The sequence below is a fragment of the Microtus ochrogaster genome, chromosome 2 (assembly GCF_000317375.1).
Source record: "Microtus ochrogaster isolate Prairie Vole_2 chromosome 2, MicOch1.0, whole genome shotgun sequence".
Classification (NCBI taxonomy): Eukaryota; Metazoa; Chordata; class Mammalia; order Rodentia; family Cricetidae; genus Microtus; species Microtus ochrogaster.
The window spans coordinates 2,941,452-2,967,524 of NC_022010.1; the positions used below are offsets into that span (position 1 = coordinate 2,941,452).

At 50.3% G+C, this 26,073-nt stretch overlaps 1 protein-coding gene across 2 annotated transcripts in view; it reads right to left on the bottom strand.

The window, feature by feature from the left end:
• Sgsm1 (small G protein signaling modulator 1) overlaps window positions 1-21,445 on the bottom strand; it is a 72,441-nt gene extending 50,996 nt beyond the window's left edge. The window contains exons 1-3 of one of the 2 annotated variants that reach the window (XM_005344240.3): window positions 21,183-21,445; window positions 21,057-21,100; window positions 5,005-5,080 (exon numbers count right to left, since the gene is read on the bottom strand). In XM_005344240.3, coding sequence (XP_005344297.1) covers window positions 5,005-5,080; window positions 21,057-21,100; window positions 21,183-21,201 — 139 coding nt within the window. In that variant the 5' untranslated portion in view covers window positions 21,202-21,445. The remainder of the gene's footprint in view (window positions 1-5,004; window positions 5,081-21,056; window positions 21,101-21,182) is intronic. The other variant, XM_005344241.3, reaches the window with a different exon arrangement.
• Between the last annotated feature and the right edge of the window lie 4,628 nt (window positions 21,446-26,073).

Here is a 26,073-nt window from a genome sequence, read left to right on the forward strand (position 1 = left end):
CACCATCATCATCACCACCATCATCACCACCATCACCATCATCATCACCATCATCATCACCACCATCATCACCACCATCATCACCACCATCATCACCATCATCACCATCATCATCACCACCACCATCACCACCATCATCACCACTATCACCACAATCATCATCATCACCACACAACCACCATCATTGCCTGGGAATCCTCTTTCTATTTTCTACCAGTATGCATTAGGTGCATACTCAGTGCTCACTGACAAGTGAATATACAGTAAGATCTCCCCCTTGCTGGGTAGTAATCAACTGTTAGAACTGACCTTGCCCTGTACCTGCAACAAAACCATGCAGCGAGAGCTCTGGTGAGCACACCCTGAAATGGTGAGCCAACCGGCATTCGGCAAAACATACGCATACGGAGAGACACTAGGGACTTGGCTACCTCTTGCTTATTTTTTTGTCACTGGGTTCCTTCATTTCGTGTTGCAGACACTTCATTTTGAGGAATGCCTGATAGTGCGCTATCTGTCCATGCAGATGGGCATTCTGGGCAGGGCTCCCGGGGGCTTCCATAAAATGGGGCTTTTAGCTGACCTGTACAGTCCTCTAGGATTGGTTGATCGGCTCCTGGGGTTTGCATGTGTCTCTTTAGGTCTTTCTGGATTGGTTGATAGGCCCCGGGTTTGCCTGTGTCTGTTTAGGTTTTTCTGGATTGGTCGATCAGCCCCCGGGGTTTGCCTGTGTCTGTTTAGGTCTTTCTGACAATGCTCCCCAAAGAACAGAGAATGAGAAAAATGCTTCTAGAGTCCTTTACACTGCATTCAATGTCTTTCAGTTTCTCCCACCCCTAAATAGCTTCAGTCTGATATTCTTCTCATTATTTTTAAGCCAAGATCTCAGTATGTGGCTATAGCTAGCCTGGAACTCTTTATGTAGATCAGGCTGGCCTTAATCTCACAATGATCCACTGCTTCTGTCCCTGTCTCCTGAATGCTGGGATTGGGTGCAAGGGGCTGGGGATGGAGCCCTTTACAATTCTGCTTTGAGACAGAGGGTGATGGTTTAAATGAGAATGTCCTCACAGGCTCATATGTTTGGATATCTGGTCCCCAGTTGGTGGAACAATTTGAGAAGGATTGGAAGGTGTGGACTTGTTGGAGAAGGTATGTGATTTAGGGCAAGTTTTGAGGTTTCAAAAGCCCATGCCATTCCCAGTCAGCCCCGCCCCCTCTGTCTCATATTTGTGGATCAGAGAGTGTAATCTCTCAGGTACTGCTCCAGAGCCACGCCTGCCCACTGCCACACTCCCCACCAGGATGGCTATGGACTCGCCCTCTGAACTCCATGGCATTTTGTCACCAAAGAAAAATCCCTAAGACACAGGATCTCACGAAGCTGCCTGGACTGGCCTGGAATTTTTGGACCAACTCACCACAGCCTTTTGAGTGCTGAGATGATAGGCCTGTACCACCAGGTCTGGCTGGCTATGACATTCTTTAACTGCATTTTATTCCCCTGTAGCTTAACTGACAGCTGTGTCAGCAAGTTTTAACATGTCATTTTATCCTCAGATAGAAACATCCAGAAAAAAGTAAAAGCTGTCATAAGCATATAAAATGCAAAAATACATTTTATATAAATAAAATATTACAGTCTACACATACACAAGTGTGCTCACATATGTTTAAATCGACACACTCTACTTTGCTCATGACATCCTTGCTGGCCAGCCAGCTGGTCCAAAATGAAGACATTCGGGCTCAGCAAGAGACCCTGTCCCAAAAGCAATTGGGTGGAGAGCAACTAAGGAAGGTACCCCATGTCAATTTCTGGCTCACACACATGAACACATGCATATACCACACACACTCAAAATAAAGATAAATGAATAGGAGAACTTGCCCAAGGCCACTCTTTGGGTTGGTGTTTGTCAACTGGATACAGGCTAGAGTACTCTGGGAAGAAAAAGCTCTACTAAAAGAATGCCCCCATCAGACTGGTCTATAGGGAAGCCCATAGGGCATTTCCTTGATTAGTTATAGGTGTTGGAGGGCCCAGCTTACTATGAGCAAGCTGGTGGTCACCAGTTCTATAAGAAAGCAGATTGAGCAAGTCATGGGGAGCAAGCCAGTGAGTAGCACCCTTCCATGGCTTCTGCTTTGGTTTCTGTGCCCAGGTTCCTACCCTAATGCTGTGGGACAACTTCAGTCAACAGAATGGCATGCCAACATGGGGCTGACCAAATCTACTTAGAAGCCTGAGAGAGCTTGGGAAGTTACTTTAGATAAAAAAGAATAAACACACTTCTTAATAGCAGCATTTTCTCAGGTGGGCTCTGCTTACTAGAGGCAAGTACTCTCATTTAAGAGAGGCTTCCTGACTCAGCTTTAGCTGTAAAACCTTGCAGGTCTTTTAAAGAGGTCCTGCCAAAAAACACATAAATGGTATTGATGCTTTTTGGTGGTGGCAGGGACCTTGAAATGCCATAGACTTGTGGCAATAGACATGGCTCTAGCTGGTACCTCCACCACGAGGCTGAAATCTCAGAAAGCTAAGGAATGGGCTGGATTCAGCTGTCAAAGTCATGGCTTTACTCTTAGCCATATTTCTTAGCAAATTAAAGACTCATGTGGTCAAAAAAAAAAAACCCCAGAAATATACAGTAAAGAGAGATTCAAAGATGAAGAAAACCTCTAAATGGTTTACAGTGTGTTAAAAATATATGCAGGCTTGGGAAAGAAAAGAAAAAGGTTAAAGTTCTTAAAATAAAAAAGAAAGAAAAGGAGTAGTTGGGTGTGGTGGCACACGCCTTTAATCCCAGTACTTGGGAGGCAGAGGCAGGACGTTTTCTGTGAGTTCAAGGCCAACATGGTCTATAGAGCGAGTTCCAGGACAGCCAAAGATACATAGAGAAACCCTGTCTCAAAAAGCCAAAAAATTAAAAAGAAAAAATAAAAGAAACAGAGGTTAAAATAAAGCCACGTAAAGATGGAAAACACACAGAGAATCTGCATACTGTATGTTATTATGTTCTGTTTGAATTGTTTGAATGCTGAGGAAGGAGCAACAGTTGCTAAAAGATATTTGTTTATAAATGCTGCTGAATTAATCCAAGATAGGTATTTTGAAAATACCTTGACTTCAAAATTGAAGTCAAAAGGTATGTTAATTTGGAGAAGAGGTTTTGCTTTTGTTTCCACAGGAAATGGGAGGCTGTGGATTCATTCTGAGTTAAGAAAAATCAGGTTTGATCAAGGAATACTACCTAAGAAATCTCCAGTAGGAATAGATGACACAGATGTCTGAGTTCTGCATCCAGAACAGATTCAAGACTGCTGCCTGAGATGATCAAGCCTCACAGGATACTCCAGTCATGACTTGATCATAATTCTAAATTTTCTTTAGGTCTGCATAAGATTATCAGCGCCCCCAACCAGCAGAAAGTAGCCTGGAAAACTATGCCCACATTCCCAAAAAAATGGACTATGGATATTTTCCCTTGTTTGGAATGTTGATTACAAGTTGTTATGAATAATAGTCAGGAGAAAAGTTAAACAAAGGATATTAGATTCAGAGTTCTTGGTTTTTTTTTTTTTAAAGAGGGGGAAGTGCTGTGGGATAATGGTTTGTACCCTGTCAATTGTATTTAGTAGAATGCTGATTGGCCAGTAGCCAGGCAGGAAGTATAGGCAGGACAACCAGGCAGGAAGTAGAGACAGGGTGATGAGAACAGGAGAATTCTGGGAAGAGGAAAGCTCTTTCTGCAGTCACGACCCAGCCACAGAGCAATCAAGATGTGACTGCCACACTGAAAAGGGTACCAAGCCACGTGGCTAACATAGACAAGAATAATTTTTGATTTAATTAATACAGTTTCTGTGTGGTTATTTCAGTTCTGGGCAGCAACCCCCTGCAACCCCCTGATGTCCCTCTGTGATGGACTGTGATCTAGAAGTGTAAGTAGAAACACACCCTCCCACAAGCTACTGTTGGTTCTGGTGTTTATCATAGCATTTTAACGCAAACCAGGACATGCACTCAACAGGAAGAGGCAGAGGTGGGATTTGAACTCAGTCTGCCTGCTACAAAATGGTGAGGTTCTGCTCCACACACAATCAGTCCCACTGGTGGTTCCCCAGCCATGTGAATGGAACTGGACAGGCTGGCTACTTATCCTTGCTTGGGTATCTTCACAAGGCCATGATCATGGGAAGGGACCCCACTGTACACTTCCAATGAGATATTCCACTTACTAAAGTTCCAAGGAGAAAAGACGAGAGGTTCCTCTTCAAAACAGCCACCCCATCATGAGCTGGAGCTGACCTCAGGCACAGGGAACCTGGCTCCTCCTGAGGCGATGGCCCACAGTGGGATCTGAGTCACACTTCAGACCTTCTAGGCTCAGTCTGCTAAATGTGGGTCTCGAGATACCTCAGTGGCTGCTAACTCCCCACACCCAACTATCTGTTACAGGGTCTTCTTTAGCCCAGGCTGGCCTGGAGCCAATATGGAGTTGAGAATGACCTTAAACTTCTGGCTCTCCTTCTTCCACCACAGGAGTGTGGGGGTACAGGCGTGGGGCGCCATGCATGCTATGTATTGCTGGGGGTGGAATCCAGGGCTTTGTGCATCTGAGTCAAGCACCCTGCCAGCTGAATTGCTCCCCAGCCCTCATCACTCCTTTAAGACAGTTCCCATTCGCTCCATCCTCTTCCCAGAGGGAGATGGCTGAGGCCATCCCTCGTGCCTCAAGCGGATGAGTCAGTGTGGGGCAAGCCCTGCTGGGCCCTCCATGGGACACAGGAGGCATCCTCAACCCTTCTCCCGCGACTCTGCATTTCCAAATCCACTTCCTGCTGCAGAGTGTCTTTGGGATCCCAAAATAGCTTCAGAGTCACAAAGCCCAACATAAGGCAAGAGCTGGCTCCCAGGTGCATCTCCCCCACTGCACCCCATCCGGGAAGCCGCTCCCCACTGCCTCTGCTTCTGAGGCCGCCACAGTGGCCACCACTCACCACAGAAGGAGATGATGTGGCTGCTGTCCTCGTGGACAAACTTTCGGGTAACAGCTTCCTCCATGATCTGCTTCACCTGCAGGATGCACAGGGGTGGAAGAGACTGATCAGATGGGGTGCTGTGCCCCAGGGCCCATGCTGTACCCCCAGAGTGTCCACAAGCTCCCCATCTCACTTCATTTGCATGGAGGCTTGTCACCTTTCTCAGGTGTCACACAAAGTGCCCTACCCTACACACATTTCCCAGAACTGCGCCTGTGCGATCCTTCCAAGGACTCGGCACCATTCCTGCTCTGATTCCTATGGTGTCCTGCCTGCATCTCCTCTCCAGAATACAAGTCCCCCTGCCTTGCCCTTTGCCTTATCTGCACTGTATATTAGGTGCTCTACAAAGATCCCTTGGATGCAGTGGTAAATGAGTTGGAAGATAAAGGAATTATGGGGGCACCATGGTGACAGTCAATTATGGGATTTTGGAAGCATCGGGATTCAATGGGTTTGTGGGTGAACTTTGGGAAATAGAAGCTCACAAGAGTCCACCTGCCAGGGAGAGAGGGAGGGAATAGATGAAGATGAACCACCAGCTGGGGTCCCCGTTACAGGCTAGGGCCTGTCCTCATGACACTCTGTCCCTGTCATACACTGCTGAGTGACTCCAGGATACACACAAGTTTCTTTGGGAAAGGACAGCTGGCCTCAGAAAAGTAGTGACCTCTGGGGCTTGAACATCCTCTGGCTTTACCCAAACTTGTATCCCATTATGCCTGGAGGCATTATGGGATTCAAGCAAAGCCTTTCTCCTGGGCCTCAGTTTCCCCACTTTGAGTCTGAGGTCAAAAGGTGATCCAAAGGCCTGTTCCAGAAATCTGTCACAGGCCTCTAATGTAGGACAAAGGAAGCCAAGTCCTGGACCTGCCCTCTTCCTCCAGCGAGACCTTCCTGAGGTGTCGCAGCCCCTGTAGCCCCTGTCTCTTCCTGCAGCTTGCTTCCTGGAGGTGCACACAGGATGACAGAGCCCTCGGTCACACGCCACTAAGTGCTCAGAGGCAGCAGGGCAGCCACAGCCCATCCACCTGCGTCAGCACCAATGAATGACTGGCTCTGAGAACAGAGACAGCAGCCGGGCTTCACAGGACCTATTCTCAGCCTGAACCCCTCCGCAAGCCCACGGCATCACCCTGCTTTACAGATGTGAGCCCAGGTCTGCACACATGCCAGGCAAGCACTGTACCACTGAGCCATGCCTTCAGCCATCTGTCATTAGCACCGCGGGAGGAAACTGGAAGTCAAAAGCAGAGGGGTAACAGGAAAATCCACAAACATGCAGAAATGAAAGAGCTCATCTACCAGTCAAAGAAGTCCCAGGAGACAAAGAAGAACATCTTGAGATAAAAGTGAATAAATACAATATGCTGAGGTCTACTAGATGCAAGGCCTACTAGGTGCAAGGCATACTAGATGTGAGGCCTACTAGGTGCAAGGCATACTAGATGCGAGACCTACTAGGTGCAAGGGAACAGTATTGAGGGCGGAAGACCTAAATGACAACTTACCTTCACTTCTTAGGAATTAGCAAACAGGAGGAAATAAACCCAAGGCAACAGAAGGAAGGAAATAATAAAGACTGAAGCAGAGAGAAAATGACGTATTGGGCCAAGGAGATAGCTGAGTAGGTAAAGGTGCTTGGTGCTAAGCCTGACCATCTGAGTTTCCATCCCCATGGTGGAAGGAGGGAATGAACTTTCACAAGTTGCCCTCTGACCTCTGCAGCACGCCCTCACACATAAATCATCTATGAAAAGTAAATAGATAAGAAATGAAAGCCAACAGAGGGCTAGATTTGGCAGCTGGCCAGTAGCTTGCTGACCCTGCATGAGTGTGACTCATACCAGGCTGATATCCTCTGAATCCTGGTCCAGGCTTTCACCCAGCTGGTCTAACCTAGAATAGCTGAGGGACTCTGACATCGCCATAGTGTGGTGCTCCAGGCTCCAGTCCTAGGCAGTGACCGCGGTGTCTCAGGCAGGTGTGGTTCTGCTGCCAGTGTCCTCCTGTTTTCCGGAGGCGGCCATCTGCTCGTCCCTCCCCCCACCCCCTGGGGCTGCTCTTAATCAGCAGCACTGCTGCCTGCCTGTGTGCAGAGATACCAGGTTCCATCTGCTCCGTGTCCCCAAAGAAAGCCATGAGCCTCCTCAGGACATGTGGCAGGTCTCCAGGCTCAGGTGAGGGGAGGGAGCAGGCAAAGAACCAACCCTGGTAAATTCTGCTCCACTCGGCTTCCTAGAATGTCTCATTTCCCTCCTCTCCCCCCACCCCAATATTTCTCTTGCACTCCCCAAAAATTGTTGCGACAGACCAGCTCCCCAACTGGCTTTGTGCGGAGTTGTGTGCCCTTCTCTCTCCACCCACAGGCTATTTTTGTTTGTTTGTTTGTTGTTTGTTTCCAGTTTCTCTTAGCTTTGGATCCCTGGACTCAGTCTGTAGAGCAGGTTGGCCTTGAACTCAACAGAGATCTGCCTGCACCTAACCACCCAATGCTGGGATTAAAGGTGTGTGCCACCACTGCCCAGTGCTAACTGGCTATTTTAAAACACTGTCTCCTACTTAGTCCGAGTATGATCATATTTGAAAAGAAAATCTTTAAAATTAGGCCATTGGGGTTGCCCCCAATCTAGTATAAGCAGTGTCCTCATATGAACAGGGAAATAGGAACACAGGACAGATGGTCCAGAGAGAAGATGGCCCGGAGACAAGAGAGAAGATGGCATCTAAAGGCCAAGAGAGCACAACCCAGCACAGAGGTCTCTGTCCTTCCTTTCCAGCAGCCAGAACTTCAGGACAGCACATTCCTGCTCTGTGTAAATCAATCTGCCTGTGGTATTTTGTCACAGTAGCCCAAGCAAATGAAAGCAACACCCTCACAGGATCAGGACCCTTGTCCTCATCTCTGTATGATGATCAAGGTCATGACTCAGCACTTTGCTCATACACACACACACACACACACACACACACACACACACCCCTCCCCAGCACACACCAGAGACTTCAAGTGCAACCATTCTAGCAAGGTTCAGTTTCCTTTACGGGTGGGGAAACTGAGGCATGGAGTTTTTTTTTTTTCTTTTTCAGATAACTCACCCAAGATCTGAGAAGTTCAACCCAGGGTCCTTGTCTTACAATAGGCCACTGACCACATTTTGAGAGGTTTTACTGAACAAGTACCAGACCTCTCTACCTGTGGACAGCGCCCTCCTCAATGCTCATGCGGACATCACTGGCTCTACTCTAAACATGTAGAGTCAAGGTATGTGGCTCAGGCACAGATCATGTACCTAACATGTATGGGACTCCATCCCTAGCATTGTGACAGGGCAAGACAGTGCAGAGGTTCCTCCATGTTGCAATCTTGCTGAAGTCATTTTAGGCTTAACTAGAATTTGGTCTTCTTGGTGGGAAGCCCCTGGAAAATTACCCAGCTCTATCCTAGAACCTGAGACCACCATGCTGCAGCTAGCTTATCTTAGCTTCTGTTAAACAACTTGTTTGTGCAAAACTCCCCCTGAAGCTGAAGGGCAAGATACCAGGATGTGGTTTTTGCTTTAAAAACCCCTTACTCTAAACACTTGGCACTGCACTTGGGTCCCGAATACTTGAACTGACAGGAATACCCAGTTGACAGGAATCAAGACTGTCGGTTGGCTATAACGGAGTGAGTGGTCATCTCTGGCGGGCTCCCCTAACAGCAGCACTGTGTATGTGGGGTTCAGAGAGCCGAGGCGCCTTCCCAAGGGTCATACAGACTGGGAACAGCAAAGGAATTCTAACTCAGTTCTTTTAGAAGAACAGGCTTGCCCCTCTGCTGAACACCTAAGGAGCTGGGAACTCGGTGAGAAGGGACTCTCACCTGGGCAAGGAGAAGGGTGGAATCGGCTTACAGGCCAAAGCTGGGAATCTCTCCCACACAAAGACCAAAAGAGACACTGAGCTGGGGGTCAGGAGGGAGAGATACCCCAAGAAGATCCTGCCAGCAACACCCTGAGGGGACGCTTTGGGAGGCCTCAGGGGTCAACATATGACCTGCAGGGTGTCTGGAGTCTGGATGCAGTCCCTCACAGCAGAACTTGCTCCTCTCGAAACCTGCTGAACCTGTTAAGAATCAGTGCGCGTGTGTTGGGGCAGGGGTGTTGGAGAGAAGGGCGGCTCAGTGGTTAGGACTACTGCCTTCTCTTCTAGAGGACCTGGGTTCAGTTCCCAGCACACAACAGTGGCTCACAATTGTCTGTAATTACAGTTCCAGAGGCTCTCCAGCCTCCGTAGGCACCAGGAATTTACATGTGCACAGATATAAATGCTGACAAAACATCCATATATACTCACTAAAGTTAATTAAAAAAATAGACAGGCATGGTGGCACACACCTTTAATCCAGCACTCAGGAGGCAGAAGCAGGCGGATCTCTGTAAATTCGAGGCCAGCCTGGTCTACAGAGTGAGTTCTAGGACAGCCAGGGCTATTTAGAGAGATCCCATCCCCCCCAAACAAACAAACAAACACAACAACAAAAAACAAAGTGTCTAAAAGGCCTCCCTGAACTGGGCATGTTGACACAGTCCTGAAATTCAGGCACCCAGGAGAAGGGGCAGGAAGAACAGGTGTTCTAGACAAGTCTGGGCTAAGGAGCAGAAACCTTGTCTCAAAACAGACAAGCTGGCCAGGAAGTAGAGCTGTCCAGCTGGGTCTCGCTTTCTGGGAAACAGATCTGAGGCTTCAAGCAAGCAGAAACCTACCAGGATTGTGAAGGTGCAAGGGCATGAGCTCTCCATAGGGGGCGCTCATGGGCCTTCCGCGGAAGGCCAAGGAGTTTTTCCACTCAGGGCTGCCCAGGACACAGCTGGCCCTGGGGTGGTAGCGGCCTCTGCCACACCTGCCTCCATTCAGACAGCAGCCCTGCCTCCCTCCCTCCCTCCTTCCACCTGTAAATATTTAAACAGCATAGAAGAATGGATCTCTAGAGGAAGTCAGGGAAGGCTGGAAAACCAGGCAGGTCTTCCAGGCTGGAGGGATGTTCCTGGGTCTATGGTTGCCCTGTTTGCTGTCCACCACGTGTCCCCATCCTCCCACAGCCCACCTGGAGTTCTGCCAGGTTCCCAATCAACTTCCACATTCCTGTCTCCTGCCCAGTGTTCCTGGTTACATTGAAGCCTTTGACTTGGATAGGACTAGGCTAAAAATTCCAGAATCTTCAGGCAAAATACTTCCCCTAGGACCCTGCACAGAGCTGCACCAAAGCAACAGACCCCTTCTAAGGGACAGAGATAGAGCACGAAGGAGCCCTTGGAAGCCACTAGGCCAGGTCAAACCCTGTCATTCACAGAGTGATCTCCAGCTTGGGTTTCCCATGGTGAAGGTGGGGGCCCCATACAGCTCTACCCTGGTCCCCACCACTCACATGGTTCCTCGGAAGGATCCGCCAGCTCTCTTTCTAAGAACATCTAGAATGTCCTCCCGTCCCTCCCAGCATGCTGTGTTCTTGGTACACCCTACCATGCTTGTACTCTTACACACCGAGTTTGTTGAATGACCATTGGAGACCCTGAGGCCCATGGGCACACAAGTGCTAGCTCATATGAGACAGTGACCACTCTGGGGCTGTTATCACTGCTAATGCCAGTCACTGATGCCTCGGTAGCTCCGTCCTCAGAACTGTCCTCACCTCCTGTCCTTCCTGATGGGCCTTTGTATATCAAAGACCAAGGACAGCAAGGGTTTTTCCATAAAGGGCCAGAAAGGAAAAGAAAAAAACTTTCTGCCTTTTGGGAGAATGGCCCCATGCACCCAGGTCTCAGACACAGGGAGGTGGGGTTAGTAAAAGCACATTTCGGATATCGTGTGGAGTTCTGCAAGGATCTTTTCCTTCTGCTTCACTGAAGTTCAGGTCCAACTGGGCACTCTGAATTTTTATTTGTTAAGCCTGGGAGACCTAATTGCAGGCCACAGTCTAGGTCACATGGTCTCTTTGGTTTTGTTTACAAATCTTTAAAATTGTTAAACAAACATCTTGCCTTAAGGGTGGGCACGACATGCTTGACTTGACCCACAGGGATCCCTGGCTGGAGGCACCCAGTACACAGGCTTGAGCAGAAGAGGTCTACAACCTCTCCTGGGCCCAGCTAACCCCCTCCAGCCCCTGCTGACACCTGCTGGTTGGTGAGTGAGGAAACACGGTGGGTGTCTCCACTCTTCCCGTGTTCCCAGAGAGACTAAGTCTGTGGAGCTCAGGGAGCTTCAGGCTGTCAAAAGTGGGGACCCCAGCAGCAGGGCAGCAAGCAGCATTCACTTGACCCCCTGCAACTGAACATCAGGATCTGGTACATGGCCAATTCCTGGCTCCCTGGCCTTGATTCAGTTTCTGTGGGTCACCTCTCCCAGCCACCTGGCACACACCGACTCCCTGGGAGAATCATGCTGCCAAAGGAACTTCCTTCACCAATTACCAGGCCGAAGAAGGCAGCACTCAAAGGCCGTGCCCTGCACAATGCCAATGATGCCATCCTGGAACAGGTGCACACACGGGGAAGGCGAAGAGATTGCAGGATGCCAGGGCTGAAGGGGAGAGTAATAGGGGACTCAAAGGGTGCACAGGGCAGTGATGGAATTCTGTTCATAAACTTGTCCAAGTGACCTGTGCCAAGAGGACCCTCAGTGCAGCCACAGGCCTCCAAGGAGACCATGACGGGTCCTTGAGGATTCCTTAGAGCCATCATGGGGAAGCGGGCTGCAGGGAAGGCCAGCATGTGGAGGGATGAGGGGATGGGGAATGGGACTCCAGGCCAGACCTGTAACCCTCTCCTCCAGTCTTTCCTGTTCCTCCACACATGCAGATGGAGGCAGCCAGGCTGGGGAGGATAACCCACATGAAGGGGTGCAGAGGGCAGGCCAGGGAGGTATGAAATTGGACAGCAGTGGGCCCCAGAGACTGCAGAGTGTTGGGAAATCTTTCCCCTGCCCACTCCCAGCCCACCCGCTCTAAATAGGTGTTTGGATTGCAGGATGGAGGTCTGTGGCTCAGTCGCCTGAGTTAATGGTTTATCTGCTTGCTATAAATAGGCACTGGGCATGGTTCCCTCACCGAGGGCTTGAGGACTGGCCGATCCCTCCACAACCACGGAGAAAGGTGTTCTAGGCAGGGGATGCAATTTCTACCAACCTGTATTGGTGCTCCAGGCCCCCGGAACCAACCCTTCCCATGGGATGAGGTAGTTGGAAGGAGGAACCCCAACCTTCTCTACGCCCAGAGAAATGAGCCAAGCTCGTGCCTCACATCCCGCCCACACCCGAGAGCCGTCTGCCTTCTCCTAGGTGTGCTGCCCACCTCTTGTGACTAGGTCTCTGGCAACGCCCCAACTCCAGATGCACAGCCCTGCAGATGAGAAAACACAGATTCTCCCAAAAAACGCCTAAACCTGGGAGGGTATGAAAAGCAAATTTCAGGGGCTTGCTTAAAACACCCAGATAAAGCAGACACTGACTTTACCCTCCTGGGCCTTAAAAGGAAAAGCAGTTGGGATGCTGTCTTTAAGGGACAGTTTCGATACTATCACCAGTTATCTGCTGTATGCCCAGGGCAAGTCACTTCACTTAAAGTGCCTCCATTTAAACATCTCTAAAATGGGATAACACACAGGTCTGCCTCTCAGATGGCTGCAACATTTCTGCATTTCATGTGTGACTAAATACCAAGCACTTGATATAAAAACCAGAATGTGATAGAAGTTTCTAGAAATGCTCTGTATACCCGTTAGGTAGCACTAGCTACGTGGATCTGTTGAGCATTTGCAAAGAAGCAGGGATTGTTGAAGAATCGTGTCTTATTTTCATGTGTGTTTGTGATGTTTGCACAAACACAGTTGTGTGGGGGGGGGGGTGGACCACCGTACATGTGTGGAGATCATAGGACAACCTCAGCTGCCAGCCCTCACCTTTCTCCTAACCAATTTTCTGTTTCCTAGGCCAGGTCAGCTGTGCTGTGAGTTTGGGGCTCTCCCTGTCCCCACCTCCCACCTCCCACCTCTTGCAGGCATGCTGGGATTACAGCACTTTATGCATTAACACGGGTTCTGGGGATTCAAACCCAGGCCCTCAGTGAGCCCTCTCCTCTGTCATTTCCAACTCAACAATGGACCATAAGAGGGGACCTGGTGCCCAACTGTGCATTGGCCAGGCAGGGCCTGGAGCACAGGGAAGAACTGGGACCATCAGGGTGTTCATGTGCTGGCTGGGCTGTGTCTTCTGAAGGGGGAGTCGAGCCCTTTCCCTCCTGTTTCCTTTCAGTGAGCACAGTGATGGAAGTCAGTAAGCCTCACTGGAGCTGGGCTTCCCTGACTCTCACAGTCCTGCTGTCCAGATGGGCAGCTGTGGTCCCACCCCTGTGTCTGGCTCTCTGCCTGCCATTTCCTACCCATGCTCCTCTGCTCTGCCCCTCCAGGCTTGACCAATCACAGTAACCTGCACTACAAAGGGATCATGTGACCCAGGCTGGAACAGACCCAAAGGCTAGGAAGGAAGCTCTCTTCTCTGCTGTGATGTCAAGGTCATGGGCAGACTGCGCCCCTGGGGATGCTGGGTACTTGCTGCTTCCTCAGAGGGCCAACAAACACCTCGGATGGCAGCACAGAGGCAAGAGCTTCTCATGATATTAACCCTGGAAACAGCTGTACCTGAACCTGCTCACCCCAAACTTCCCAAACACTTGGGCCCAGACATCTGCTTCTGGCCCCTTCACTTTGTAGATTTAGTTTTCTACCTAGGTTTTCAGGGCTTATTGAAGCTGAAATGGATGGAAGATGGACCTTGCTCCACTGCCCTTTGGCTGTGTGACCTTGTCTGTGTTTATTAACCTCTCTGGGCTTCAAGAGGACTGGTTTGTGATTAAAGAAGAGGGAAAGCACTTAGGATCCAAGTTCAGTAAATGGAAGGTACTAGAATTTTATTAATTATTCATAAATTACTAAATAATAATAATCAGAAGGGAACATGCTCAATCTCTGAGTATCACTGGGTCTCTAAACTACCAGGGTTCCAAGGGTCTCATCATTATTATTATTATTATTATTATTATTATTATTATTATTATTGACAAGTCACATAGCCCAGACTGCTTCACATTCCCTGTGCTGCTGCAGATAACCTTGAACTTCTGATCCTCCTGCCTTTGCCTCCTGAGTGCTGGGATTAAAAGCAGGCGCCACAATACCCAGTTCCATTTGTTTTTTTACTTGGTCTTTCTCTGGCCCTTTTATAAATACCCACAATCTGTCCCTGAGAAGGAGGAACCAGAATTTATTCTCCAAGATTCTCAACTATTGAAATAAAGAGAAATACCACTGTCAGCATTCGGAACTCTCAGGGCCCTAGGGCACAGGAACACATAACAGTAAGGGGCCTATGCCCAGGAAGTATGGCTTCCTTAGCTGAACACTGTCTCCTGTAGGCTGATGAGAAAACAGTAGAGGGGGGACCCCTGCGCTGTCCACCCCAGGACAGGGGCACAGCCAGCCAAAGACTCAGCTATTCCAACTCAACTCCTAGGAGAGGGTAGTGGGATGATAAGCCCCAAGGCTATTGGGGGTTTATCATCGGAAAGGGTCCTACACTACTAGAGGGCAGAGCACACTTCATGAGGACTCCTGAATTATTGGTTTTGGCTGAGGAGAGTTGAGTTTGAAGTCAAGCCTAGGCTGCAGCATGGGTGTTTCTATGACAGAGGGTGAGCGACCTGCCTGCCATCCCTGTGTCTCCTTAATGACTGCCAGGACACGGTGCTCCATCAACCTCAGGGGACCTGGGGATGGTCTCAGCCGAGTGTCTTGTTCCCACAGCCTAACCAGATATCTCTTATTACATCTTACACACAGGCTTGGCACATTCAGAGCAGCATAAACAGGGACGAGTGGGCTGAAGGATGGAGCCAAATAGATGTTCTGAGGTCTCAGGCTGGCCAACCTCACTCGCCTGGAAGCTGGAAGAGATGATGGGAGTGGACAAACCATCTCTTCATGGAACGCCAGCTGCAGAGGCAGAACAAGGGCTCTGGCTTCCTCAGATCCCATCAGGAAGACACAGTACTGATGAGTTATATTTAGGGGTACTGATGACATTGTTGACCCCTAAATATAACTACACCTGAACCTGATCACCCAAACTTCCCAAACACTTCAACCAAGAAATTCATTTTTAGCCTTTCCCCCCTTTTGCAAGGTTCTGTAGCCAGAAAGTGCTGGTACTAGTGACAGAATGGCCCTGCCCTATCTGCTAGTCTGCATCAAAACATTCTTTGATGGAGCCCCTTCTGAGTGGCTGCAGGGCAGCTCTGGGAGGGGACAGCACAGGAGGTGCAGAAGTCATCCCTCCTGCCACTTCGCTGAAGAGAGCACAAGCGCCAGGGTCTCCCACGGGTGTCCAGTGCCATTCACAGCTCCCAGAAGCCACCTTCTCAGAACTTTGAAAATACATCAGACATCGCAGGTGGGCTGAGAGACTGCTTTGTCCAAAAGTTTCACGCTTTGAAGCCCAAATAGAGCACACACACTCACCTGCACGCACATGCATGTGCACACACTCTCTCTCTTGCTCACTCAATAGCAAACAGTTTTGCCACCTGTACTTCATAGAGCAGGAACACGCAGGAAGAGCGACAGTGACTTCTCACTCATGAACTAGCTCACAAAGACTAAGTCAGAAAGCTGGATATAGAGGCGCAACCTTTAATCCCAGCACTTGGGAGGCAGAGGCAGGAGGATCTCTGTGAGTTCGAGGCCAGGCTGGTATACAGAATGAGTTCTAGGCCAGCCAGGGCTATGTAGTGAGACCCTGTTGAGAGAAAGAACAAGCCAGCGGTCCCTCTTGGCTATGGTGTCCTTGTTCCCAACCCCACACGCCTGCAGTCCTTTCATGTTTCTCTCTGGCTCAAAATTCCAACATGGCTCTCATGTAACTCAGACTAGATACCAAGTCTCACCCGTCCACAGGCACGACAAGTCCCCCAGTCTTTCTCCGACCTTGTTTCCACTCTTGTTCACTGTTTCAGCCCCATTGACCTCTTCGCTATCCTTTGTTTCCAACTCAGACTCTGAACATGCTTGTGCTTGACCTGCAGACAGCAATATCCATCCCTCCTTCACTCCCTGCCCCCAAATCACCCCATCACAGAGGCCAACTCCGACCACTCTAGTCAGCCCTTCCTTCCATCTCTCCCCGTCTCGTTTTCTCCATAGCACTTGGTGCTATCCATACCGTGTGTGCGCGTGCTTGTGCATGCCGTGTGCATGTTCATGTTCACATGTACGTGTGGAAGCCAGAAGTTGATGTCTGCGTCCTCAGTCATTTCCCACCTATTCTTTGAAACAGGATCTTTCCCTGGGGATAGGCTCACTGACCGGCCATTGAGTTCTGGGGTTCGGCTTGTCTCTGCCTTCCCAGTGTTGAGGTCACACACTCATTCTGCTGTGCCAGCTTTTACATGGATGCTGAGGATTTGAACCCAGACCCCCATGCTTGCACAGCAAACAGTTTGCCATGGAGTCACCTCCCCAGCCCCACCATCTATATTGTCATCTGAGTCTTGGCTAAATTGTGCAGTGACAGCGGGTGACGGCTCCTTTTTCTCATTTTCCAAGCTGCAGCTTCCTGAACGGGGTTACGGTGCAGGGCTGCTCAGTAAACATTTGTGGACTGTGGAAGAGAATGAGGGAGGGAGAAAGGAGAAGCCATCTTTCGAGGAGCAGGGAGGCGTCCATCTTGACCGCTATTAGACACAGCTTTCTCAGAACCAGCCCTCCCCAGCTCTCACATTCTCTGTAGCTCCGTCCCGTCTGAGGTAGGCAGGTCGTCTTCACAGTGACAACCACAGCCTGGTACAAGTCTAGACAAATGCACTTTCCTCATCTCCTTCCTTCACACCCATCTGCCCGAGTTGTTCTTCCAGAGACTGTCCGAAGATCACAGCTCCAGCCGCTGCCACCTGTTCCGAGCAGGAGTCTCCCAGGCGGTAACAGTGGAGGTTCTGGGTGGGGATGGAGGGGCTGGGGTGTAAGGGGTCATGATGGTGAAGACAGTCGTGCTGTGGAGTGACGGTGAGAGGTGACAGCGCTAGAAGTGGTGAAGTGGGGTGCAGGTGGACATACGATGGCCAAGATAACAGTTTGATGGAGGTGACAGTGGTGGGGTGGTGGAGATGGTAGAGGGTCATGGCAATGACAGTGGTGGTGGTGATGGAGATGATCATAGTGATGATGATGGTGGAGAGGTGGAAATGGTGTTGCTGCTGCTGATGGTGACGGTGTGAAAGGTGGTGTAGATGGTGGGGTGACGGATGCTGGCATATGAACGTGTACCTCAGGATGTTAAGCAGCACCTGTGGCCTCTTCCTGCAGATGCTGGGTGCTCCCATAGTTGTTCTAAGCAAAACATTTCCAAACACTGCCAAATGTCCCCTGGGCAGAGCTGCACACTCACACTAAATACATATGAATTCTTGTGTTTGATTCAAGGCTTGCATGGTGACCCTGCATGTTATCTCGAGATTGTTTTGAGGTGGTCAAGTTGTCCTCTGTCCTTTATCAAGACTGCTGGGTTAGAATGAAGCCCAAGCGTCTCCATGGCAACATCACTCTGTTCCCTCATCTTCCTTCAGCCTTCTTAGCACATCCCCCTTTTCTTTCATCATCCCATTTCCCACTTCAGGGCTGGGGGTGGGGTGTGCTCCCCCTAACTAGACACAGCTCAGCAGCTGTGAGGCTGGCTCTGCAGTACAGCCAGCTACCCACGCCCTGCCTCAGCTAGCTGTAGGTTCCCCCGAAGGACCCGTCTCCTTCCAGGGGTCTCATCTGCCACCCACAAGCCCCTGCTTTCTTCTCTCCAATTAAGAGGCCTCCTGGCAGCAGCCAGAGGCAGGAAAACAAGGCAGTTAGTCACTTAGCTTCCGTTATCAACCTGGATCATGTGGCTGGCTCTTTTAATGGCTGTTGTCATGACAACGGGAAGCCAGTCTCTGCTTGCTCTGGGAACCAAAACAAAATTAAGGGGTGGTGGCAGGGAGGGGAAGGCGAGCCAGGAAGGAGTCAGCTCAGAGTTGGTGGGCTTTAGCTGGAGAAGAAAGCATCCCTCCGACATCAATCTAACCCCCGAGAAGCGCAGGTGAACATGGAGGATGCTTACACATAGTTTATTCTGCCCACTGAGTCATTTTCATCCCTATTATGACAAAATGGTCACCCACATACCCGCAAAGATAAAGAGAGATGCTTCTGGGAGACTGCGATTGGCAAGCCACTGCAATGCCCCATCCTGCAAGCTTGCAGATGTTTCTGCGCAGTGCTGGTGCCTGTGCTTCAGTCTGGCTATGTCAAGACCTCACACACCTTCTGCAATCCTCTTTTTCATTTCTCTGCTGGCCCTTCCAGGGTCTGTCTCCTCTGGAAGAATGTTTCCCCAGGAGGCCAGGGAACCCTTGTCCTGGTCACTTCAGTGCCTATAGATCCTCTGTAGCGGATGAATCCAGGATGCGACTCCAGCTCTGGTTGAACTCCAGGCTCCTTTCTGACCCCCACGATGGGTATTGGGTCCTGACAGCTCCCCAGGCTGGTTCTGGACAGAAGTCCTAGCCCCACAGGTTCTGTGGGTGGTTGGAAGATGGCACAGCTCGGAGCAGGTTTATACAGCTGTCTGGCTATCTAGGAAAGTCCTCTGTCACCTCTTCTGTGAGGAAGAGGGAGGTTGTGGCAAGTAGGGGTGTGGCTCGTGCGAACCCAGACGAGTACAGCAGAGAAGGCCTGCTGACCAGAGTTGTGGCAAATTTCTTCCTATCCCTCTAAAGCTGGGAGGTGGGCAAAAGAAGCTGTAGACGGAGGGGTAAGATTGGGGGGCCAACTTGAGAGCTCCAAGATGGCAGCCTTCCTCCTGCTGCCCTGCACAGAGTCTGTTCCCTTCAAACAGCCAGCTGTGTCCAGTAGTGTAATGGGAATTGTGTCACCCTATTGTCACCTCAAGGCTCAGATTTTACCGAGACCTAGATGGAGAGCATACTCCTTGTTAGAACTGGGTAAACTCTGTTAGTCTGGGTAAACTCTGGTCCCTGTCGGCTGGGTGTTGTTAGAACCCTACCGCGAGCCCCAGTTCTGTCGCTGCCATTTTCATAAGGTCGCTATGTCTTGTGGGCACAGCACGGAAAAGCCCCCAACAGAAGCTCAGATCCCCATGTGGCAGTCCCTGGAGTGACTGTCCTCCGTAAGTAAGATTTAGAAACTGGGATGTTTACGACTGAATCCTGCTCAATAATCTGCTGATTCCAGCGACTGTCTTGCCTATCTCAGGACTGGAGAGCTTACTCCGCTCAGGCCCAAGTCAAGAAGGCAGCTCCCTCCAAACCCAGTGGTCTCCAGGATCGAGGAATCAAACAGATGCGTGTCACAGGATGGGGGCAGCACCCCACAGCCTTTCTAGGAGCACAGCTAGATCAGTAAGGACCAGACTTGGGGCATGGGGCCACATGTGTTCCTCAGCAGAGGGGGAAATGAAATCCTAGTGAGGGGAGGTGTGACTCATGGGTGACTTTGAAGGAGCTGGTGGCACAGGCTGGATTAGGGTGTCTCCTAATTTCCCAGAGGCCTCGCTCACCCTCTCTTCTTTTAGTCACACCCTCTTTTGTCAATCATTTTGTTAACAATGGTGGGGGGTTCATGGCAGACTAACAGCCAAGGAGTATGCACTCCATCCAGGTCTGGGTAAAATCTGAGCTACAATCTTTCCACTTTTAACCTAAGACCTTTCCTCCAAAGGGCAGGGGTATGAGTTTGTGGGGCTGGGGTCTGAATTGTACGCGTCTCATGTCTTCAAAGAGAGCTTTACAAAGACTGAGTTAAAAGCTTCTAGGCCTTTCTGAGGGACACCCCCTCCCCAATCTATCTATCTATCTTACACATCACCTCATCTGAAAATTCTAGAATCTGCAGCCAGTCCTGGAGCTGGTTCTTTTAGACAAGGAATAAGCTACATACAGAAGTCACACCCACGAGCCCCAAGAGGAAGAAGGTGCCAGCAACAAGTCCCAGCCTCCAGCTGCCCAGGTGGCTGCCACCAGGAAGGGAGGGCCTCCCGGGTGGCACCTGTACATAAAACACGCCTGCATCACACAGGTGTACAGACGGGTACAGACACACACCCATGCTCAGGAAGCAAGGGACAGACTCCAGCCTGGCTCATGGATTCACAGCCCAGCAATCTCTTGGGATAAGAACCCCAAGATGAAGAAGAGGCAGTGGGGGAGGGCAGGCTGAAGGAGAGGGTGGAGATAAAATGGGGAGGGCAACACCACACTATACACATACACTCAATCTTACTCATTCACACAAATACACACATGTAGACTCACACTGGTATCTCCAGGTAACTGCACATGTGTTTCCCATACACTCAAGCACATCTACACCTACAGGCCCACAGACATCGAAATGCCACCTCAGCCTTCTAAACTGTCTCTACTCCCAGGGCCCTGGGAGGTCATGCCTGGGCTCACAGCTGTCGCTTTCCTCCCCGGAGGCAGGCAGCCACTCCTGTTTGATCCTGTGTGCATGGCAGGCAAGCAAGAGGGGGACAGCTGCCCTGTGACCCTTAAGAGCTCTTTCAGACAGAGTCCCTGGCACCTAGAGGTGGCTCTAAGAACTGAGCATCTGGGGTGGAGCAGGGGGTTAGCTTAATGATTCATAATTGAACCTCTCCCCTGCCCCAAACCTGGGGACATTCTGCATCACTATGGAGGGGCCCCACATCACCTTACCCCACCCCAGGAGTGAGAACCACCCACCTGCTCCTCCACAAGGACCGGTCCCACCTAGACTCCTACCATTCCCACACCTGGAGAGTCTTACACCCCTAAACACCCAGGACCCCTCACCCCTGAACCCCTCCCCGGCCCCGGCCCTGGTCAGCCATGCACAGTCACTGCCAGCCGGGTGACCACGGTGACCCTGTCGCCCCGGGGTGGCTGCCCCTACCTCCTTCTTCACAGTGCGCAGCAGCCTCTGGCGGGTCTCGGCCTCTGCGGGACAAGCAGGGAAGGGTGGTGAGCCGAGCTGAGGCTGAGGGGCCTGGCCGCCCTCCCGCCGCCCACCCATGCTTACCCGCAGGTACTGATGCCATGGTTCGTGCTGGTCGGTGCAGGGTGCGAAGGGTCCCCTCTCCGCGTCCTGCTGCAACCGCGAGGGGCGGGGCCGGCGGGAGATGAATGACAGCCCAGGATGTGGACGTCAGAACCCTCCCACTCGCCCCGCCCGCGAGACCTCAGCGCCGCCTCCTGGACAGTATAAAGCACATAGCATCCTGGCAGTCCTCCAAGGCACCATCCTCACAGGCCTCCTCCAGGGCATCAGTATCATCCGGTGCCAAGCTGCCAAGAGTAACATAAGATATGGCACTGTGGTCCATATCCTGTGTCTCCAGTCATGCATATTTAAAACGGGGCAAAGCTAACATGGAGACACGTACCTCCTCAGTGGGGAGACTGAGGCAGGGACTCAAAGTCAGGTCTTGCCTCCATAAGACTTGATTCATCCTGTATAAAGTGGATATAAGTTCTAGAATGATCTGATAATCAATCGAGATGTTTTATCTGGAATTCTCAACACAGACCAGAGAAAAGTCTGGTGGCTATAAAGGGTAACTGCTTCTGCTTCATATCTTCCTCCTCCTCCTCTCCGTTTCTTTTATAGACTCTGCTGAGATACACTTTTCTCCCCTGGGGAGGCGAGCCTCATCGGTGCTCTCTCCTCTATATTGGGAACTAGGTTTTGGTCCTTTATGTGTCTACTCCCACACAGAGCTCCCGTAAGCCAGAATCTCCAGTCCTGTTAGGACAAAGGTGTGTTCACCCAGAGCCTTCACCAATTACATCCTAAATCCCCGACTGTGGCTTCCAGAGAGAAATCAGGTCAACAAATATTCACTGAGCACCTCCAACGTGCCAGGTCACAGCGTTGGAGAGTCTGAAGCATGGGCACATTGCTGTGGCACTCGGACAGTAGACTGTAAAACACCTGAGTGAGGGATAGTGAGGTGGAAGGTTCTGGAAGAAGTGGAGTAGACACAGGAGAGGTCCCAGTGAGTGGAACTGACACCTGAAACAGGGAAGCTGTGTTTTTTCACTGAACAGAGAGAAAGGAGGAGGCTGGGGATGCCAGGGGAGTAAGAGCCCGGGAGGTAAAGGAACAGGAAGATTAAAGGCCCCCAAAGTTGGGGTGTGCCTGCCTGGAAGACAGCATGAAAGGCGGTCAGAGGCACTGAGTGGCAAAGCAAGACAGACTGTGGTACGGCATGGGCCAAGACCCTGTAGGCTCCTGGAGACCATGCACTGAATCAGCAATAACTACACCCTCTTCCTCCTATACCCAGCCCCTCCATTCAGAAGAGCTAGGGCTTGCAGCCATGGTCCCAGAGCCCCTCTTATGTGTGCTGGTAGGCTTTCAGTCACAATACGCCCTCACCCTCTCCAGTGAGGTGTGCCTGGTGCCTCCAGGATGCCAGAGAATGGGAAATACGAACTTGACAAAAGATAAGAATAAATTAAGGATGTACTATGTGCTGAGCTCTGACTGCGTAAGTTCACTGATCCACATACCTCCGTCCTCCATGATCCTTACCCACAAAGAAAACCAAGCCCAAACCTTGGGAGAGTTTTCTTCGGGTCCACAGAGCAAGCAAGCAACAGTGTAAGTCATGGACCATGTGGCTCTCCTCACTAGGGCACGCTAACTAGAGCTGGGTGAGTTGGAGTTGGGAGCTTAAGCCTCAATCTAGAAACATCAAATCAGATGTTTCTCTTTTCCACACCAAGCCCCGCAAAGCTTCTTGGGATAACCCTTGAAAATGCAGGATTTTCCCCTAATATAAATGACTGTCTAGACCCACAGCAGTGGCCTTGGAGGGGACTGGACATTGCCTTAGGTCTGAATTCCAAGCCTTGCGCTCTGTCCGACTTAACTATTACTGTGATGATGAAACACCACGGCCAAGAGCAAGTTGGGGAGGAAAGGGTTAATTAGCTTACACTTCCACATCACTGTTCATCACTGAAGAAAGTCAAGACAGGAACTCAGACACGCAGGAACCTGGAGGCAGGAGCTGATGCAGAGGTCATGGGGAGTTCTGCTTACTGGTTTGCTCCTCATGGCTTGTTCAGCCTGCTTTCTTTTTTTTATATGTATTTATTCATTTATTATGTATACAATATTCCTTGTACATGTGTGCCTGCAGGCCAGAAGAGGGCACCAGACCTCATTGCAGATGGTTGTGCGCCACCATGTGGTTGCTGGGAATTGAACTCAGGACCTTTGGAGGAGCAGGCAATGCTCTTAACCACTGAGCCATCTCTCCAGCCCCCTAGCCTGCTTTCTTATAGAACATAGCCAGGACCACCAGCCCAGAGGTGGCACTCACTACCTGTACTGAGCTGGGTCCTTACCCACCAGTCACTAATTAAGAACATGCACTATAGGGTTGTGTACAGCCCAAAGTGATGGAGATATTTTCTCGGTTGAGGTTCCCTCCTCTCTGATGTTTGAACCTTGTGTCAAGCTTACATAAAATTAGCCAGCACAACTTTCTTCTTGTCAGTTTGACACACAAACGCATCACTGTTAAACACATCACTTTTCCTTTCTTGGTCATCCCCAAGTGCACACATTAATATGAACATCACAACATTAAATATTACAAGTCTTACAAGTTCCACAGTCTTTACAAATGCAGCATTTAAAATTCAGTCGATTTAAGAACCCAAAGCCTCTTTTTTTTTTTTTTTTTTTTTTTTTTTTTTTTTGAGACAGGGTTTCTCTGTGGCTTTGGAGTCTGTCCTGGCACTAGCTCTGTAGACCAGGCTGGTCTCGAACTTTTAGAGCCTAAAAATCTTTTTTAAAAATTCAGGCTTTCAACTGTGAGCTCATATAAAATCAAAAATAAATGAAATTTCTCACTTCAAGAGAGGAGAACCAGGGCACAGTCACAATCTGAAAAAAGCAAAACCAAATAACTGTGCCAATAATCCAATGTCCAATGTCTGGGATTAACTCACCATCTTCTGGGCTCCTCCAAAGGACTTGGACACTTCTCCAGCTCTGCCCTCTGCAGCACACAGCTTGTCTTCCAGGCTCTGGCTGGCTCCACTCCACTGCTGCTGTTCTTGGTGGCCATCCCATAGTACTGGCATCTCCAAAGTGCTGGGGGCTCTGTGGCAACTGGGCTGCACTTTCACCGCTGGCCTCTCTTGGGTTCTCTTCAGGGACCCCAGCCCTGCCACACAGTGCCAAGCCTCAGCTGCTCTCCATGACCCCTTCAGGCCTTCAAAGCCAACACTACCGGGTGACTCTTGCACTATCAAGTTCAGCTGCTATCACGAGACAACCTTGGCTGCCTCTGGTCCCCAGCTTCTGTGTGCTGGCCCTAAGGACACACCTCCCAGAAGACTTCACCTCAGTGATGCTGGTCTCTTCTTAATCACAGCTGACTCTTCAGACCCAGCTGACCAGAACCACAGATTCTCAATTCAAAACAACTGCTCTGATAATCTTGGCTTCCCTCTGACACTTCACAAGACAGGCCGCCATCATCTTCACTATCCTCAACATTTTTCTCTCCCAGGCTCCTACAGAACAGCCCACTGAGTCCTCAACACTCAACGTCTTTTCTAGTCCAGCGTTCCAAAGTCCTTCCACAGTCCTCCCGTCTGTCACAGCAACATCCCACTATGCTGGTACCAACTGTCCTCGTCAGGGTTACTAACTTGGTAAGGAAAAGGTTATGGCTTACACTTCCACATCACTGTTCCTTAGTGGAGGAAGTCAGGGCAGGAACTCAAGCAGGGCAGGGACCTGGAGGAAGGAGCTGATGCAGAGGCCATGGAGGGGTTCTGCTTACTGGCTTTGCTCAGACTGCTTTGCTGTGGAAACCTGGACCAGCAGCCCAGGGGTGGCTCCACCCACAATGGGCTGGGCCCCAATCATCAATCAGCGATTAAGAAAATGTCCTACAGGCTTGCCTACGGCGCAATGTCATGGAAGAAATTTCTCAGTTGAGACTCTCTGCTCTCTAAGGACTGAGGCTTGTGTCGTTGACATAACAGTAGCCAGCTCACCCTCTCTGTGAAGCTTGAGATCCTTTCGGAAAGCCTCCTCCTAGCCCAGAAACTTCTTCCGGGCCCCACAACGCCATTGGCGACAGACGCCTGTGTCTGCAGCACCCTCTAGAGACGAACATGAACATTGCGTGCAACACTAACAAGAGGCACTTAAATATACTTAAGAATTAGCTCCTTGTTGCTGTCCCCCACAGGGCATGATTCTCACAATTCGCAATGCAGTAAGAATGATAATAGCTGCGATTTCCTGATGAGGCCAATGCTGTGCCATGAACGTCACGCGTGTTGTCTCATTTAAGCTGCCAATCAACTCCACGGAGGATCCCCCAGAGAAAGCCTTTAAGACACATGACAGAGAATAAGGGAGGCATTCTCAGTGCAGAGGAACCCCGGTTAGCTTGCCTGGCTCCTGGGCTGGGAAATCGAAGGTACACCCAGACAGGAGTAGGTCAGGCATCCCTTGGAGCATGCTGGGTAAGAGGAACAATAGATTCCACAAGGAAGGACAGCTGACCGCCTTCCCTAGTGTGGGTGAGCCTTGTGCAGGCACCTGAGGACCCAAAGAGGAGAAAATGGAAGAGGAAGAGGACCGCCTCTCTGCAATCACTTAGTCAGGGACACTTGAACTTTTTTGGAATTGGATTTAAATCAGAATTTTGGCTCTTCATGGATGCCAGCTTGCCAGACAGAGTTGAGCTGAACTACCAGCCTTCCTGAATCTTCAGGTCTAGGAGATCTGAAGAGCTTGGGCATCTCAGCTTCCATCACTGTGTGAGGTGATGTTTACGGCAATCTCTCTTCCTGTACATGTATGTGCACACATATAGTCTGCCTCTGCAGCTGCAGGTGAATTTAACCAACGGTGGGTAGGAAAGAACTGGCCA